General features: G+C 36.8%; 1 protein-coding gene across 8 annotated transcripts in view; it reads right to left on the reverse strand.

Annotated features, from left to right (window-relative positions):
- Positions 1-1,824: 1,824 nt before the first annotated feature.
- PDHA1 (pyruvate dehydrogenase E1 subunit alpha 1) overlaps positions 1,825-19,146 on the reverse strand; it is a 67,075-nt gene continuing 49,753 nt past the window's right edge. For all 8 annotated transcript variants that reach the window (XM_058185835.1, XM_058185841.1, XM_058185834.1 and 5 more), the window contains 2 exons: positions 7,495-7,603; positions 1,825-2,259 (listed from right to left, as the gene is read on the reverse strand). In XM_058185835.1, the coding sequence (XP_058041818.1) occupies positions 2,095-2,259; positions 7,495-7,603 (274 nt within the window). In that variant the 3' untranslated portion in view covers positions 1,825-2,094. The remainder of the gene's footprint in view (positions 2,260-7,494; positions 7,604-19,146) is intronic.

A 19,146-nucleotide genomic window follows, 5' to 3' on the forward strand; every position in this document is an offset into this window, starting at 1 on the left:
TCAATCCTGGACCAAGATTGATGTGGATGGGAATAGTACTTATATTGCTTTTCATCTTTATAAATTTCTCTCCATGTATCTCTTAAACTTAATTCTGATACCATATTGAAAAATTCTTTAGGTAATATTTCCTTCTTTTTTATTTTTCTTATTACTGTAGTAATCTCTTTTACTGTCAACTATGGCATTCTAATCTCCTATTATGCATACATTTTCTATTTCTTGTTCTATTATTCTATTATGCATTTTTTTGTAATATTCCTGTTGATTTTTATTTGGGGCATATACCAATACTAATAGAATTTGTTTATATTCCGTATCTAATTTTATCATCAAAGTTCTCCTCTCATCATCTGTATAGACTAGTTCTGAATTTATTTATTTTTACGTATACTGCCATTCCTCTTTTTTTCTGTTGTGATAGTGATACATGTAGTCTTCCTAATTTTTTGTTTTCTAATAATTTTTGGAATCCTTTTTTTATATGAACCTCTTGCAAGCAAATCACATTTAATTTTTTTAATTTTGTGAATATTTGTGTTCTCTTTTTCTGTGCGTTTAGACCGGGGTAGTCAATCTTTTTATACCTACCGCCCACTTTTGTATCTCTGTTAGTATTAAAATTTTCTAACCGCCCAGTGGTTCCACAGTAATGTGCCGTGTATTGTCATCTGCGCATGCCTCCCGCGCATCATGGATTGGGCTGGGGGGGCGCCGGCTACCAGCTCTGCTTGTCTGTTACAGCTGGGTGGTGTAGGGGGAGATGCATGAGCTATTCTGGGATGAGACTCTTTTGTTTGCGGTTGCACTATAGCGCCATTTAGTTTCACTTACGTAACATGAACTAAATGTATGCACGGGCAATACAAATGTAAATTGTCACAGGGAATTTTATGAAAACCTAATGAAAATGTTTTTAAATAATGCTATGAAATTTTTTTAAAAAGTCAATTAAATTAAAAAAAGGAAAGTGCTTCAGTATCGGACAAAACCCCTACCGCCCACCATGAAAGCTGGAACATCCATTAGTGGGCGGTAGGGACCAGGTTGACTACCACTGTTCTAAACAGTATAACAAAGGAGGATTTGCAACTGCTCAGACTCCGATAAGAACAGTATTGCATAATGTTAGAAAATATTGCTTTTCAGTAGACCAAACCTAAGATGATGTTTTATTTTCTCATACAGTGGCGGACTTGTCTGTCACATCTGGAATGCAATATTAAAACACAGAGAGCAAAATACAGTCTTGGGAATGGTGGTTTAGCATTTCACTTTTGCCAGATGCTAATGGACTGTAAGAATTTTTTTTTATTCCAAATAGGTTTTATACACTGATTGCCTTGCATGTTTTGCACAATTAAAAAGCTCTATTTGTATTAAATAATGACTAGTTTATTATAAATTTTGTGTGTTTATATTATTTAAACAATCTACACAAATTTAGACATGTACAGTAACTTAGAAAAGTTGCTTAGGTACATGAACAGTTCACTTCACAAAATGCAGTTGCTCATATGTAAAATGTAAACCTTTCCTAATATGCCTGCTTTTAAAAAATATGTTTGGATGTTGTATAACTTAAAGTATTAGGTTTTATATAATTTTGTAAGAGCAAGATAAACCCCAAAGCATTTCAAATTGTACAGGGTTCCACTAAGAAAAAATAATTTAGGTTGAATATATTATTTATAGTAAATATATCAATATATTTTGAGTATATTAAAATATTAAGTTTTAAAGTAAATACAATGTACAAAACCATGAAAAACAATGAAGGGAAGAAAACAAAGATATATATAAAGCAAATATATGCTTAGAAAATCTTGATGAAACTTTTTTATTAATGTAAATAATGCCATTTTAGCCAAGTTAATTTTCATCATACAGTAACACAGAACAAACTGAAGTTTAATAAACTTTAATTTACTTCTTGCATAACTTTCTTTCAAAATTCCATATTTCTCATTTCCCCACCCTCTCTAAAATTTATGTTATGATTTATCTTATCTGGCTTTTATCACTTAGAACAGATGTAACAGTTAAACTCCAATATGCTATCTATCAGTTTAACTAGCTACTTAATCAGAATTCTTAGCCAACAGATTTGTACCTAGTCCACTGATTTGGACCACGCACTTCAAAGGGTGGCTCTTTATTATAGATATAATTGCCTAATTCTTCCAGAGGTGGTTCTGGATCAGTGGTGGCAAACTGTGCTGCATCCTCAATATGTTTTCTTACTTCCACATCAATCTCCTACAGAAGAAACAATAAAATATTAATAGACAGAAGAAAGCTTTCCAAAATACAGAGTAAAGTGCTTTAAACTTAGATTACTAATACATACCTTGTTATTGCAACAAATAATCTGGATCAAAACCACACCCTCTGGTTCTAATATAAGTGTAGATACTTCAAGCTACAAAAATTTTAATCCTGATCATTTTTTAAAAAAGTAGGCCTTATATCTGTTACGCACATGTGCTAAGCCATTTTCATATTTTAATACCTATTTGCATATGATTTAATTATAATATTGTAGGAGTAGTTTCTGTCTCTAGCTATAATAATTATCTCCTAAAGTTTTGAACTTTAATTTCTTCCCATTTGACCAATGTTTTGGGAAGGGCAGCAAGATTCAAGAGAGCAATAGATTATAATGTTGCAGGACCATCTTTAGCCAAAAGGAAAATGAACTAAATATAAGGTGTAAATACACACAAACATTTGTCAACTATGATTGCTAGTTTAAAAAATTCTGAAGGTATTTTTCTAATAAATGCGATTATGACACTGATGTATCAAATAGATAGAAAAATTCAAAATGCCATGTTAATTACTGTTAACATGTTAACCATTTTAACTATTAATCAATTATGAAAAACAACATAGTCCATTGTGGGGTGTCCAAAAGTGTAAGTCTCTTTTTGCTTACTGTGTAGAAAGGCCCTTAAGTTCAGTATGTATGAAAGTTTGCTATATTTTTACAGAACCTGAAAAACAATATTGAATATTTGATGATGAAATTTGGCAGGTTTTAAAATAAACAAACAACAATGCTGACCAAGAATAGGTCTTCGCAGGACAGTGATATAACAAAAAGTCGGGTTTTAGGGTTGAGAAAAAAATGAAATATTTAGGAGTTATTGTTGTAGCCTTTTGGCCAGCAGCCCCTCCAGCAGCCAAATCAGACGAGGCATCAGATGAGGAGTCAGGGCCAGCATCAAGATAATCTGAGAGCTCCAAGGAGGAAGAGGGAATGGAGCTGTCAGAGATAGAGATAGAGGTGGAGCCTGGGATGTCCATCAGCCTTCAGATGGAGAGTCAGCAGCCCCCAGGTCTGGAGGTGACTGATGAGGAAAAGAAGGAACAGCTGGGTCCAGTGCCTGATGCGTGGATGTGCAGAAAACAGAGGAAAGCAGCAGGAATCTATGGGCAGGGCCTTGGGACAGAAGAACCACCACTGCTACCAAAGCCCCAATTTAGCTTTGGGATTAAAAGGCAGGAGACAGCGATGAATAGGTGTGGCAGACAACTATTCATCTCCCTGCCGGTCAGCCACTGATAGCCTGCACTTCCGAATCCTGTCTGGAAATTATCAGAATTCTTCTTGGAATCTACAGCACCTTCTGAGTGTGTATGTGTGTCTGCTGCTGGAAGAAAGCGAGCAAACCTTCCTCTCTCTCTTCCCAAGTGTGGGAAGAGAGAGAGACAGAAACTCTTGGTATGTTGGGGCCATTTTAGGGGGAAAGGGAGCAAGCATTGTGTTTGGGAGCCAGGTCAGAACAGTTATGTTGACAAATACAAATATAAAATTGTTTCAAAACAACTACCTCCCTCTTTGGAGGATATTAAACAGGACTTATAAAGATGGGATAAACTGCACTTATCATTATTAGGTACAATCTCTGTAATCAAGATGAAAATTTTACCAAAGAAGCTTTTTCTATTACAGATGTTAATAATACTTACAACCGAAAATCCATTCAAACAATGGCAGAAGGATATTTCTAAGTTTATATGGCAAGGGAAAAAAACCAAGAGGGGAGTTGGGTCTACCAGTTTTGGGGTTATTATTTGGAACCCTGATACTTAAAATTCTATTTTGATGCATGCTGTCTGGCCTGGTCAAATGTTTGGGTGAACCTCTAGAATAAGAGGTTACCTGAATTAGAGTAACCATGAATTAAAATTTGGATGGCACGGCTACCTATGGTATGATAAAAGTAAAGTAAAAATTGATTTTAATACCGTTTCACTCAAAATAAGACATTCCCTGATAATAACCCCAATCGGGCTTTTGAGTGCATGGCAATAAGGCCAAGCGCTTATTTCAGGGTTCAAAAAAATATAAGACAGGGTTTTATTTTTGGGGAAACACGGTAATCATTTTGTTAGACGTGCCAAACTAAGAGTTTGAAATAAATATAAAACAAGGCTCTCTATGAAGTTGCCTCTTTGGCTTTCATCCCAGGAAGCTTTCTTTAGAAAAAAAATGGTGGAAAACCCAGACTGGTTGACATATGGTAAAATTTTATCTTTCAACTCTGGTGACCCAATATTAAAGCCAAGGGAAGAACTTGAATCAGAAGGTTATGTTTGTCATTGGTTTACTTATCAACAACTGTAAGTAAGATTTAAAGCAGATAAAAAGTGTTATGGATTTGACTTTGTTAAAAAATGAATTGGAAACTTTACTATGGGGAAACAATGAACATACATTGCTAAGATCTATAAAATGTTATTCAAATTGAATTTGGAAAATGAAAATGTAAAATATTGTATGATTCAGTGGGCAAGGAATTTTGGATATAACGTGATGCTTGAATAATGGGAAAATATGTGGATGAAAGGTTTAAAATTTATATTAAATTATAATCTAAAAAAAATTTAATACGATGATGTATCACTGGTATTTAACACCAGATAAGTTATCTAAGGTATGTCAAACGAATGTTGGAAGTGAAAAAATAAAGGGATTTTTTATCATCTATGGTGGACATGTGATAAAGCAAAAAAAGTTTTGAGTATAATTCATACTTTAAGACACAAAATTTTGAAAATGAAGATAAAGATGAAACCAGAAATTTGGGCCTAATGGAAAAAGACCTGGAGAAAAAATTTGGACCTTTATCACTATATATGTTTACAGCAGCAAGACTATTATATGACCAAAAAAGGAAGGACACTTTGATTCCTACCGTGGATGAATGACTGCAGAAGTTGATGGAGTTGCTGAAATGGCAAAATTGACTATTTTGATTAAAGAAAAGAATATAAATACTTTTGTTTCCACATGGAGACTGCTTCTGAACTTTGTGCTTGAAGAGGAAAAGAATGAAACTTTGATTTTGGGTTTTACCGATTAGACTGATAGATTCTTATAGAAATGGCTAATTTATATTATTATGAAAAAACAAAAAGTTGTGATCTGATGTTAATGCCTTATTTTACTGCAACAGAGAGAGCCGAAAGTCAATACTTCTTTTTCCTAATCCTTCCTCAGTTTTCTTCTCCCCCCTCCCCATTGTTTTCCAATTTTCTTTTGTATTTTGTATCTTATTTTACTGTATAACTCAATAAAAATATTAAAGTGAAAGTTTGCTATGTTTGGGGAGGAAACTCTGTAAATTATGATGAACGCTAGAAAGTAGGCCTTTGAGTTAGGCTTCCCCCCTCTCCATCTGTTTACAAAAAAGTAATTGATGAAAAGTAGGGTGACATGATAGCCATGTTCCGATATCTCAGGCTGCCACAAAGAGGGAGTCAAGCTATTCTCCAAAGCACCTGTGGGCACGACAAGAAGCAATGGGTGGAAAATAATCAAGGAGAGAAGCAACCTAGAACTAAGAAATTTCCTGATGGTTCGAACAATTAATCAGTGGAACAACTTGCTTTCAGAAGTTGTAAAGGCTCCAACACTGGAAGTTTTTAAGAAGAGATTGGATAACAATTTGTCTGAAATGATATAGGTTTTCCTGCCTTAGCAGGGGGTTTTACTAGAAGACTTCCAAGGTCCCTTCCAACTGTTATTCTATTCTATTCTATTCTATTCTATTCTATTCTATTCTATTCTATTCTATTCTATTCTATTCTATTCTATTCTATTCCTTGTGTTTGCATAATATTGACTTCAAATATGACATGGTCACTCTCACCCAAGGTTCTTGCAACTCTATCACTCCTTCTCTATTAGTAAGAATTAGGTCCAATATAGCTTTTCCTCTAGTTCCCTCCTCTACCTTTTGGATGACAAAGTTGTTAGATAACTTGATTAGGAATCTGTTCAATCTCTGACTTGCTGCAGAGTTTGTCTCCCAGTAATTAGTCTCCCATTACTACTACTGTATGTTTCCTACATACATTTGTTAATTGATTAGGAAAGAGTTCATCTATTTCTTCTGCTTGGTTGAGTGGCCTGTAGCATACGCTTATAGCAACATCATTTTTTTTCTTTTTATATTGACCCATATGGATTCTAGGTTTTGATCCTTGGTTTTATGTATTTCTGTAGAGATATAGTGATCTTTTATAGACAATGCAACTCCACCTCCTCTTTGTTAGGTCTGTTTCTTTTCAATAGTTTGTATCCTTCCATCAGTACATTCCAGTCATGGGTTTCATCCCACCAAGTTTCAGAAATGGCAACTATATCATATCTACCTTCATGTACTAATACTTCAGGTTCACCCCATATGTTCCCTAAACTTTGAGCATAGTACTCAAAGTTTAGGCACTTTGTACTCAAAGTTTAGGCACTCAGGCACTTGAGTCCTTTATGGATCTTGGGTATGTTTCTTATATCCCCTACTTTATAACTGGGATTTCCATCTTTCCCATCACTCTCTACTTCATTATCTTTTTCTTTTTTAAATTTCTTCTTTCTCTTTACTCCCTACCTCATGTGATTGGTTATATAGTGGTTTTTGCTTGGAATTAGGTTTTAAAGGTCATAAAGATTGCCCCCTCCCCCCTCAATTTTAGTTTAAAGCCCTTTTGATAAGTTGGGCCAGTCGTTTTCTGAATATATTATTTGCAGTTCTTGTGAGGTGCAGTCCATGCCTTGCCAGTAGTCCTTCATGTAGGTATTGCATATCATAGTCTAGGAAGCTCAAGTTCTCTTGAAGACAACAGTTTTTAAGCCAGTGTTTCATTTCTAAAATCCTTTCTTCCTCATTGGATGTTGGCCTTTTGTTGGAAGTCTATATGAAAATACCACTTGTGCTCCTAATTCATTAACTTTCTTCTCTAGTTGTTTGTAATCTGTTATTATTTTCAGATTCATTATTGTGTCATTGGTCCCCACGTGTAGAAGAAAGAGGTAGTAATCCATGGGTTGATTATTTTAGTAAGGTAGTTACATTTTGATTTGAACAAGTGACTATTAAATGAGGACTATTTGTACCTCCAACTCATCACTAATTATTCAGAGAAAAAGTTTTTTCTATCTTTTTCTAAATTTTCACAATCTGTGAAAAGAAAGGTTATTACCTTGAGCTCCTCCACACTAGCTAAGTTGTTGTTCACCATTCTGTCCTTCAAGAGAGTAATAGGATCACTTTTGCTTCTTACTTCTTGAATTTCTTCTCTTGTTCGGTAACTGTAAAAAAGCCAATTACACTGGTAAACCAGGAGTGAAATGCTCCCAGTTCGGACCGGATTGCCCGATCTGGTAGCGATGGCAGCGGGTGGTTCAGAGAACCGGTAGCAAAAATACCTGCTCTGCCCATGCCCAGCTGACCCACGCGATCATCAGAGGGTTTTTTTGTACTTTTAAAATCATTTTTTCTTCGGCCAAGAAAATGTTTTTAAAAGTAAAAAAAAGCCTCTGATGATCGCATGGCTCAGCTGGAATCGTCAGAACCTTTTAAAAGCATTTTTTTCTACAACCTCTTCAGCTGAAAATGCTTTTAAAAGTTAATGCTTTTAAAAGTTAATGCTTTTAAAAGTAAAAAAAAAAAAGTTGGCCACGCCTACCCAAGTCACCCCCACCACCAAACCATGCCCACAGAACCAGTAGTAACAAATTTTACATTTCACCACTGTGGGTACACCATATGAAAACAGTTTCTGCCAATAAATTGTTAATAATATAATGAAAAAAGATCATGTCATTTATGCTATTTATATGGCAAAGATATTCAAGGCTTTGTTCTTGCAGGGGCAAGAATATAATTTAAGATAAAATACGAATATAGACAAAACAGCAGGGAAAAGATTCTTCTTACATTTAAAATTCATTGTCTTTCATTGATCTAACGAAAACAAACGTAAGGGAAATTAAGATTAGTATTCAGGATTGGAAATCAATGCTATCAATTAAATTATAAACATCTGATTAAAAACCAATTGTTGATGTGAAATGAGAAAAGTACATGCAGATTTACATTTTGTACATGTGGTACTGCTTATTAAACTTTTGTAATATATATTATTTGTTTCTACTATAAGTCCTCAAATTGTAAAAACAAAAGTATTTGAAAAATTAATCCAATGCAAAAGATGCAGTTTAAAAACAGTCCTAAATCTGGTTGAGTTTGGCCATTTACAAAATGCATTATAAAATAGTAGAGAAAACTTTCAGAATTTAGGGGAGAAAAAATAGGGAAGAAACTGAAATATGATTAGGTATGCCGTGTACACAATCATCTAAGTTCTCATGCAGAAGACTGTGTGCAAGCTGCACCTTACATACAAATACAATTGTAAGATTATGGTTTGTTTAAGCCATGTCCAAATCATATTTTGCTTTGACTATTTTGATGAACAGGAAAGTGTACAAACCATTCATATTAATGGGCCATATTTGCATAAGACGTTGGTTAGTCCCTTATAATTAGTTTGCAAATACTCCAATGCCAAGCCCACTAAAATGATAACTGTTTATTGAAGTAGGGATGGGTAAGAAATAAATACACTACTTAATTTAATAATTAAATTTTAATTTAATACATGACTTCTCAGAATTTCAGTAATGTAACCATTTACTGCAGGCATGCCAGGCAAAATGGGAGAGCAGTTAAAACTCACTCCTATTTTGCCTGGGCAAGCTTGTAGCTGGTTTGAACAAGCCAAATAGGATCCAAAGCCCAGTATGTATTTTGACAACACCTCCCTTGCCCTCACAAGGTTTTATCATGTGATCCCTGCAAGGTAGGAAGAGGATATAATCCACAGTGTGAAAAATCTCTATTTTAATTTCCTCATTTTAAGAAAATAATTTGATTAAAAATAATGTAAGATTATGTAGTACAGTGATGGCAAATCTTTTGGAGACTGAGTGCCCAAATTGCAAACAAAAACCCACTTATTTATCGCTAAGTGCCAACACAGCAATTTAATCTGAATAATGAGGTTTTAGTTTAGAAATAACAACTCATACATGATTAAAATCTTTTCTCTGAAAAAATCCCCCACAATAACAGAGGTTTCAATGAATCAAACAACTTTTTATTGAAAGGTAAAAGTTTGCATTTGGCATGCATTTGATTAATGTGACTTTTGCTGTTGTACACTGCTAATTTTTCTAACCTTTGTAAGTTTGAAAGTAACACATGCAGCATTCAGGTCATTTATTAGTCCAGGGGTGTCAAACTTAATTTAAATGGGGGCCGTGGTGAGCGTGGCCAATTCCCATTGCTGCTGTGCTTGCTTTCCTTGCTAGGTTGCTTGTGTGTGTGTGAGGGCAAAGTATGTGGGTCAGAGGGAGGCCCTCTCTTTCTCCTTATGAGACCTTGCTTTATAACCAAAGTATCCTCAGTGATAGGATGGGAGACCATCAGGAGAGGTCAGGAGGGGACAAAGGGATGGCAAAAGACGGCAGGGCTGCTGGTGGTCAAGTGCTAAGGCAGGATTTACCTCACACCCTAACTCTCTCTCATTATAATCTCTTTCCTTCTTCCCTTCTTTTTCCTTCCCTCTTCATTCTTTTCTTCTTCCTTCTCTTCTTTCCATCGTTTTCATTCCTTGCTCTCTTGCTCTCTTTCCTTCTTTTTCTTTGTCGTTCCTGCCCCTTCTTGGGTGCTCAAATGCAAAAAGGGAAACATTTCTCAATGCCTACTTGCCTTGTGATCAAATGCCACTTTGCTAGTAGTTTGTGGCCACTTAAAAGACTGAGAACAAAGAGGTGTGTGGCTAGCGTCACAGCAAGATGATGTGTCCCTTGGGAGCTCCCGTGGGACCGTCAAAATCCCAGCTGATGGGTGGTCCTTTTTGGGCCTGAATTGACTTGTAGGAGCGATAAACAAGGAAAGCACGTTCCGTCGATCTCAGGAGTCTGCAAACTCCCTAATTGATCAGGAAAAACTCCCTAAACTGGCAGCTGGGAAGGTGACCATTGCAAGCTGCTACAAAGCTGGGGCAGTCACTGCAAAAGTGTGAAGATGGAAGAAAGGTATGATCGGTCTGGGTGAAATACTTTTAATACAAGATTTTTAGTTCTTTAAACTTCTCAAAGACCCTCCTTGGAAATAGCAGAGGAGAGTGTGACTCAAAAGGAGGAGGTGGAATTGGTTTTCCCCTTCCACCTCTGGAGGAATAGTGGCTCTGGAGGAATAGGAAGGCTGGTGGAGCCAAAAGGAAAAAAAAAATAAAAAAATAAAAATCCACTCATAAAGACCTGTTTGAAGAGCAAAGTCAGAAATCCGGATTGTGTATCTTAATTTTTAAATTTGGAACTATTAACTATTTATTTATTTATTTATTTATTTAGTCATAACAATATACATAGGCATCACACAAAAGATTATATAGTATATAAACATATATATGAGGAAATATAAGGAGGTATAAGCATATATATATATATATATATATATATATATATTTATATATATATATATATATATATATATATATATATATATATATATATATATATATTTGTTTTCTGAGGTTTTCACGGGTGTTTGTATATAGGTCTTTGGTTGTTCGGGTTTTCTCCCGTGTAAAATTGGAAGTGTCTTGGCGGCGTTTCGACGAAGTCTCATTCGTCATCTTCAGGCTTCAGCTTCGTGCTTCTGGGAGCAATGTGTGATCGCAGCTGTTTCTTCCTTTTAACTGCTAGTGGGGGTTTGAACTGATTGGGTGGGAGCCTGGCCGTGCTCTGATTGGATGGGGTTTTTGTGCTCTGATTGGCTGGGGGTGTGTCCTGTGTTGGTGGGGGCTTGGTTGTGCTCAGTCTAATCTGTGCTGCAGGGGGATTTGAGCTGGTGAGCTGCATAGCTGTTGTTTGGCTTTGTGGTCGTGCTACATCTTCATAGTGGGTGTCAGTCTGCTGCATGAATGGATTGGAGGGGTTTGAAATGGCTAATGTTGCAGCTGCGGTCTGGCTTCTGGTCCTTGGTCGTGCTTCATGATCAGTGTGGGTTTGGGTCTGCTTTCTGGGTGGATGTGCGGTGGTGACATCCTGTGTGGACCTTGTGAGTGTGGGTCTGGTGTCATTCCTCGTGTTAGGGACTCGTTTGTCAATAAGGGCAGGTTTCAAATGGCTGGTAGGCGGAGGTGTCATCTCGTTTGTTCATGCTCTGTGGGCGTTTTTCTATCTCAATGGCTTCTCTGATTATTCTGTTGTTAAAGTGTTCAGTTTTGGCGATAGTTCTGGTCTTTTTAACCAACCAAGCCCCCACCAACACAGGACACACCCCAGCCAATCAGAGCACAAAAACCCCATCCAATCAGAGCACAGCCAAGCTCCCACCCAATCAGTTCAAACCCCACTAGCAGTTAAAAGGAAGAAACAGCTGCGATCACACATTGCTCCCAGAAGCACGGCTGAAGCCTGAAGATGACGAATGAGACTTCGTCAAACGTTGCCAAGACATTTCCAATTTTACGGGAGAAAACCCGAACAACCAAAGACATATATATATATATATATATATATATATATATATATATATATATATATATATATATATATATATATATATATATATATAAAATAAATATAGGTCTTTGGTTGTTGGGTTTTCTCCGTGTAAAATTGGAAGTGTCTTGGCGGCGTTTCGACGAAGTCTCATTCGTCATCTTCAGGCTTCAGCCGTGCTTCTGGGAGCAATGTGTGATCGCAGCTGTTTCTTCCTTTTAACTGCTAGTGGGGGTTTGAACTGATTGGGTGGGAGCTTGGCTGTGCTCTGATTGGATGGGGGTTTTTTTGTGCTCTGATTGGCTGGGGGTGTGTCCTGTGTTGGTGGGGGCTTGGTTGTGCTCAGTCTAATCTGTGCTGCAGGGGGATTTGAGCTGGTGAGCTGCATAGCTGTTGTTTGGCTTTGTGGTCGTGCTACATCTTCATAGTGGGTGTCAGTCTGCTGCATGAATGGATTGGAGGGGTTTGAAATGGCTAATGTTGCAGCTGCGGTCTGGCTTCTGGTCCTTGGTCGTGCTTCATGATCAGTGTGGGTTTGGGTCTGCTTTCTGGGTGGATGTGCGGTGGTGACATCCTGTGTGGACCTTGTGAGTGTGGGTCTGGTGTCATTCCTCGTGTTAGGGACTCGTTTGTCAATAAGGGCAGGTTTCCAAATGGCTGGTAGGCGGGAGGTGTCATCTCGTTTGTTCATGCTCTGTGGGCGTTTTTCTATCTCAATGGCTTCTCTGATTATTCTGTTGTTAAAGTGTTCAGTTTTGGCGATAGTTCTGGTCTTTTTAACCAACCAAGCCCCCACCAACACAGGACACACCCCCAGCCAATCAGAGCACAAAAAAACCCCCATCCAATCAGAGCACAGCCAAGCTCCCACCCAATCAGTTCAAACCCCCACTAGCAGTTAAAAGGAAGAAACAGCTGCGATCACACATTGCTCCCAGAAGCACGGCTGAAGCCTGAAGATGACGAATGAGACTTCGTCAAACGTTGCCAAGACATTTCCAATTTTACGGGAGAAAACCCGAACAACCAAAGACATATATATATATATATATATATATATATATATATATATATATATATATATATATATATATATATATATATATATATATAAAATAAATATAGGTCTTTGGTTGTTGGGTTTTCTCCCGTGTAAAATTGGAAGTGTCTTGGCGGCGTTCGACGAAGTCTCATTCGTCATCTTCAGGCTTCAGCCGTGCTTCTGGGAGCAATGTGTGATCGCAGCTGTTTCTTCCTTTTAACTGCTAGTGGGGTTTGAACTGATTGGGTGGGAGCTTGGCTGTGCTCTGATTGGATGGGGTTTTTGTGCTCTGATTGGCTGGGGTGTGTCCTGTGTTGGTGGGGGCTTGGTTGTGCTCAGTCTAATCTGTGCTGCAGGGGATTTGAGCTGGTGAGCTGCATAGCTGTTGTTTGGCTTTGTGGTCGTGCTACATCTTCATAGTGGGTGTCAGTCTGCTGCATGAATGGATTGGAGGGGTTTTAAATGGCTAATGTTGCAGCTGCGGTCTGGCTTCTGGTCCTTGGTCGTGCTTCATGATCAGTGTGGGTTTGGGTCTGCTTTCTGGGTGGATGTGCGGTGGTGACATCCTGTGGACCTTGTGAGTGTGGGTCTGGTGTCATTCCTCGTGTTAGGGACTCGTTTGTCAATAAGGGCAGGTTTCAAATGGCTGGTAGGCGGAGGTGTCATCTCGCTTGTTCATGCTCTGTGGGCGTTTTCTATCTCAATGGCTTCTCTGATTATTCTGTTGTTAAAGTGTTCAGTTTTGGCGATAGTTCTGGTCTTTTTAACCAACCAAGCCCCACCAACACAGGACACACCCCAGCCAATCAGAGCACAAAAACCCCATCCAATCAGAGCACAGCCAAGCTCCCACCCAATCAGTTCAAACCCCACTAGCAGTTAAAAGGAAGAAACAGCTGCGATCACACATTGCTCCCAGAAGCACGGCTGAAGCCTGAAGATGACGAATGAGACTTCGTCAAACGTTGCCAAGACATTTCCAATTTTACACGGGAGAAAACCCGAACAACCAAAGACATATATATATATATATATATATATATATATTTATATATATATATATATATATATATATATATATATATAAAATAAATATAGGTCTTTGGTTGTTCGGGTTTTCTCCCGTGTAAAATTGGAAGTGTCTTGGCGACGTTCGACGAAGTCTCATTCGTCATCTTCAGGCTTCAGCCGTGCTTCTGGGAGCAATTGCTCCCAGAAGCACGAAGCTGAAGCCTGAAGATGACGAATGAGACTTCGTCGAAACGTTGCCAAGACATTTCCAATTTTACACGGGAGAAAACCCGAACAACCAAAGACCTATATACAAACACCCGTGAAAACCTCAGAAAACATATATATATATATATATATGAAGAAAAAAGAGAAACAATAGGACAGGAACGGTAGGCACGTTTGTGCGCTTATGCACGTCCCTTATGGTCCTCTTAGGAATGGGGTGAGGTCAATTGTAGAAAGTTTTTGGTTAAAGCTTTTGGGATTATGGGAAGAGACCACAGAGTCAGGTAAAGTGTTCCAAGCACTGATAATTCTGTTACAGAAGTCATATTTTCTGCAATCTAGATTAAAGCGGTTAACATTGAGTTTAAATCTATTGGTTGCTCTTGTATTATTGCAATTAAAGCTGAAGTAGTCTTTAACAGGAAGGACATTACAGTAGATGATTCTGTGAGTTAAACTTAGGTCTTGTCGAAGGCGACGAAGTTCTAAGTTTTCTAAGCCTAGGATTTCAAATCTGGTGGGATAAGGTATTTTGTTATTTTCAGAGGAGTGGAGAACTCTTCTTGTAAAATATTTCTGGACGCGTTCAATTGTATTGATGTCAGAAATGTGGTATGGGTTCCAAACAGGCGAGCTGTATTCAAGGATTGGCCTAGCAAATGTTTTATATGCTCAAGATTTGTAGTCCATATGTTTTTACAGTGGAGAAGTTGTAAGTTACATGATAATTTTTTCCTGAAACCAAATTGTTTATTAGAGAGTAGGTTGTTTGTTTCTAAGTGGAAGGTAATGGATTGGTTGATGATTGATTCCATAACTTTGCAGGTGACGCAGCACAGAGAGATTGGTCTGTAACTTTCAATTAAGCTGGGGTCTTCTTTTTTGAAGATTGGGATGACTGTGGCTAGTGACCAAAGTTTGGGAAGGGAACTGGTTGTGAAAGCTTTATCAAAGATTATGCTTAGGGGTTCTGCTATATTAGTGGAAAGTTTTTTAAGAAGTATGCACATAGTCCATTGGGTCCAATACATAGGGATGGTTTCAAGTTATGAAGAGCTTTTCCAACATTATCTTCTGTGAAATCTATATGTGTTAAGTCGTACTCTTTGCTGGTACGATTTGGGAATGTCAGATATGTGTCATCGCTGTTAACAAAAACTGAGCCAAAGAATATGTTGAAGAGGTTTGCTTTAACAGTTTCATCATTGTATTCTTTGCCGTTAGAATCTTTTAGTGGTGGGATGGATCTTGAGTCTTTAAGTTTATTGTTCACAAAATTATAAAAGGCACGAGTGGAATTCGTGCGCAGAAGGTCCTCTTCTTGCTTGGTGTGGTAATTTGTGCATTCAGTTTTTATTTGATTGCATATATTTCTGTAGCGGTTTTTGAAATTTGCTACATAGCCTTTTTTGTTTCTTCTCCAGAGGGATTTTTTTTTGATTGAAGTTTTTTTATTGATAGGGGTAATTTGCTTTTCCTGATCTTGGTGGTAGTTTGTGGTACGTATAGTTTAATGACTCTATTGATTTTAAGTAGGAAAACTCTATAGTGGTCTTCAGCAGTTATACAGGTTGCGAACAGATTTTGCCAGTCCAGAGATGAGAGATCGTTGTTTATAAGGTCATAGTTGGCTTTTTTGAAGTTATAGTTAGGAATGCTATTGTTATGACGATTTATATAAAGGCGTATATTGAGACAAAAGTCAATCGTGCAGTGGTCACTGTTGGAAAAGGGTTCTTTAATTTGTAGTCCATAAATTGAGTTTGTGTTGTTGCAGAAGATGAGGTCAAGGCAATTGTTGAGTCTTGTATTGTTAGTTACAAGTTGTTCAAGACCTAGGTTTGTAACAGTGTTGTATAGTGTAGTATGGATTGGATCAGTTGTACATTCATTGGTTATCCAGTTAATAAGAGGTAGATTTAGGTCACCCAGGAAGATGAGAGCATATGGGCAAGAGGTAGCCCATGTTAGCAGTGAGGTTAACATATTAGCATGAGTAATGTCATAGTCAGGGGCTCTATAGCATAGTAAGAATCGAAGTGTGGTGTTAAGGGATAGGTCGCATACAGTAGTTTCAGGAAGACAAAGTTTATGTGCAACTTGAATGTTTTTTAGATTCAGTGACTTTTTGTAAAAGATAGCCACTCCACCACCTCTTCGGTTTTCATGATCTGATCGATAAACTAGATATTCTTTGTTTGAAACAATGGAGTCAGTAAGGGATGAGTTCAGCCATGTTTCACAAACAAATATGATATCAAATGTACCACTGTTTAACAAGAGGATAAATTCAGGTAATTTGTTACCAATGCTTCTTGCATTTATCAATTTGCATTTGAGATCTGTAGTGATTGGTGTTGAAGAGGTAAGGGGCGTGCATACCTAATTTTGGATGTTAGTTGGTTGAGGATTGTGTACTAATATAAAAGTGACTATATCAACTTTGTTTTTTCTATAAATATTGCATTTTACAATTGGTTTTGAGACAACACAGTTAAGAGAACGAAAGAGAGAAAATCAGAGCAACAGTGTCATCTACAGGTAAAAATGGAAATTGGAGGACATAAGAGAAAGGAAAAGATGTAACATTGGGAGCCTGTGAACCAACTTGATAAGGAGTTGTTTTGACTGAAGAATTTAAGATAAGAGAGCAGAACACTGGAAAGTTTGTTTTTTCTGTGGAATACTGTAGCTCTTGCAACTTAAAAGGTAAAATAAACAGAAGCAGACTGAGGAAATTTTCCCTGGCACTTTGAAATAAAGTTTCTTTTTCTTTCTTTTCTTTTTATTTTTTTGGCTGTTATCAGTTCTTTTTTCTTGTAGTTGCTCTGTGAACTCTCTTTTTGGGATATAAATATTGGATAACTATTTTTGGAGCTTAGTGGGCCGATTTGGATTACAAATTATTATTTTATAAATTCCTCTCCCTCAGGCAATTTGGATTAGGGTTTGAAGAACCTGAAAAGAAAAATCCCAAGAAGGATATATAAATTGTCAAGATTCGGATTTGGATTACAAATCATTTTTCCTTTATTTTATTTTATTTTATTTTCTCTCCCTTTTATTGTTGATTTATATTTGGATTATAACTGAATTGGAATTATATACTTGGTGTATTACAAATACTAAGACATTACAAGATGAAGAAAACACCATCAGCACCGTCTTCAGCATCCTTGACTACAACCTTCAGTCCCACTGGCCAGAGAACACTGGATGCTATGTTACAAGAAAAATCTAACGCAATGCAATTAGAATTGAAAACTATGATACAAGCTCTTCATGAAGATCTGAAGGAAAGAATAGGCAAGGTAGATGAGAGAATGGAGAGAAGGGAAATTAGAAAATTTAGAACAAATCATGGAGAAAAATGCACAACGAATGCAAAAAGTAGAAGAAAAAGCAGACTTAACAGAGAAAAGAGTGGGAGAGTTGGATTATAGATTTACAGCGGCAGACAAAAATAAAGAAAAAACAATTATCTCCTTAGAAATGGATAGGGCAGATTATTATTTGAGATTCCAGAATGTGGAAGAAGAAAAAGCAGAAAATCTAGCAGAGATAATGCCAGATTTGCTGGCGGAAGCAATGGAGGAATCTAAGGAAAAAATTCTGAATGAGATCGACGAAATATTCAAAGTGCATACTAGCTACACAATGAGAAACAAATTACCTAGAGAGGTGCATGTTAGATTCACCAAGAAAGCAATAAAAATAGAGATCCTGAAGAGCAAGAGATAATCCGATGAAGTATAAAGGTAGAGAAATAGTAGTGTTAAAACAAATTCCAAGAAAAGTTAGAGACTTTAGAAGAGTTTTTGACAAAGTGTTTAATTAAAAAAGGAGTGAATTTTAGATGGTTGATACCTGAGGGTGTATTGGTGACCTGGCAAGAGCAAAGGCATATATTAGATTCACCAAGAAAATAATAAAATAGAGATCCTGAAGAGCAAGAGATAATCCTGATGCAGTATAAAGGTAGAGAAATAGTAGTGTTAAAACAAATTCCAAGAAAAGTTAGAGACTTTAGAAGAGTTTTTGACAAAGTGTTTAATTAAAAAAGGAGTGAATTTTAGATGGTTGATACCTGAGGGTGTATTGGTGACCTGGCAAGAGCAAAGGCATATATTAGATTCAATGGAAAAGGCAGAACAATTTTACGATCTATATTTGGGATTGCAAGAGGAGGAGAGATTGAGAGAGGAGAGAGAGGTTAGACGTGAGGAAGAGTTTATGGAAGAAAGAGATATGCAACAAAAAGAGGACTTAAGGGACCAGGAGGAAATAGCAATAAGAGAAGGAGCAAGGGCAAAGGAACCAAGAGAGATAAAATACAAGTAAAATTATGGAGGAAGAAATAAAGTTAATGTCAATTAATATAAATGGATTTAATTCCTCAATAAAAAGGAAAATAACTTTTAATAAATTAGAGAAACTAAAACAGGAAATAATTTGTTTACAGGAAATTCACATCAGAAAGCAACATAAAAAATTGTAGGAATATACAAAAATAGGGATTAAATGCCTCGCTTATGCACCAAAGTAAGAGGGGTGTAGCATTGCATATTAAAGAAACAATAAAGGCCAAACAAATTTTTATGGATGAGGAAGGGAGGAAGAGAGAATTTTAATGGTGAAGATGATGATGAACTATAAGCAAATACTGTGTCGATATATGCCCCCAATGATAATCAAGAGGATTTCTATGCACAGGAAAATAATAGAATTGGAGTATAAAAATGTATGCATTGTAGGCGATTTTAATGCAATAGTAGATGCAGACTTGGACTACAAAACTAGAAAAATAAATAAAAAAGCCAGGAAAACACTCCCAAAAATTTCTTTAAAATGGTTGAACTAAATATCCAAGATGCTTGGTGAGGAATTCATCCTGCAAAAAGTCAATATACATTTTATTCAAATAGGCATGTCTTGGTCTAGAATAGATATGATGTGGGTATCAGCTGAGTTAGTACCTAACAAACAAGAAATAAAT

The sequence above is a fragment of the Ahaetulla prasina genome, chromosome 5 (assembly GCF_028640845.1).
Source record: "Ahaetulla prasina isolate Xishuangbanna chromosome 5, ASM2864084v1, whole genome shotgun sequence".
Taxonomy (NCBI): domain Eukaryota; kingdom Metazoa; phylum Chordata; class Lepidosauria; order Squamata; family Colubridae; genus Ahaetulla; species Ahaetulla prasina.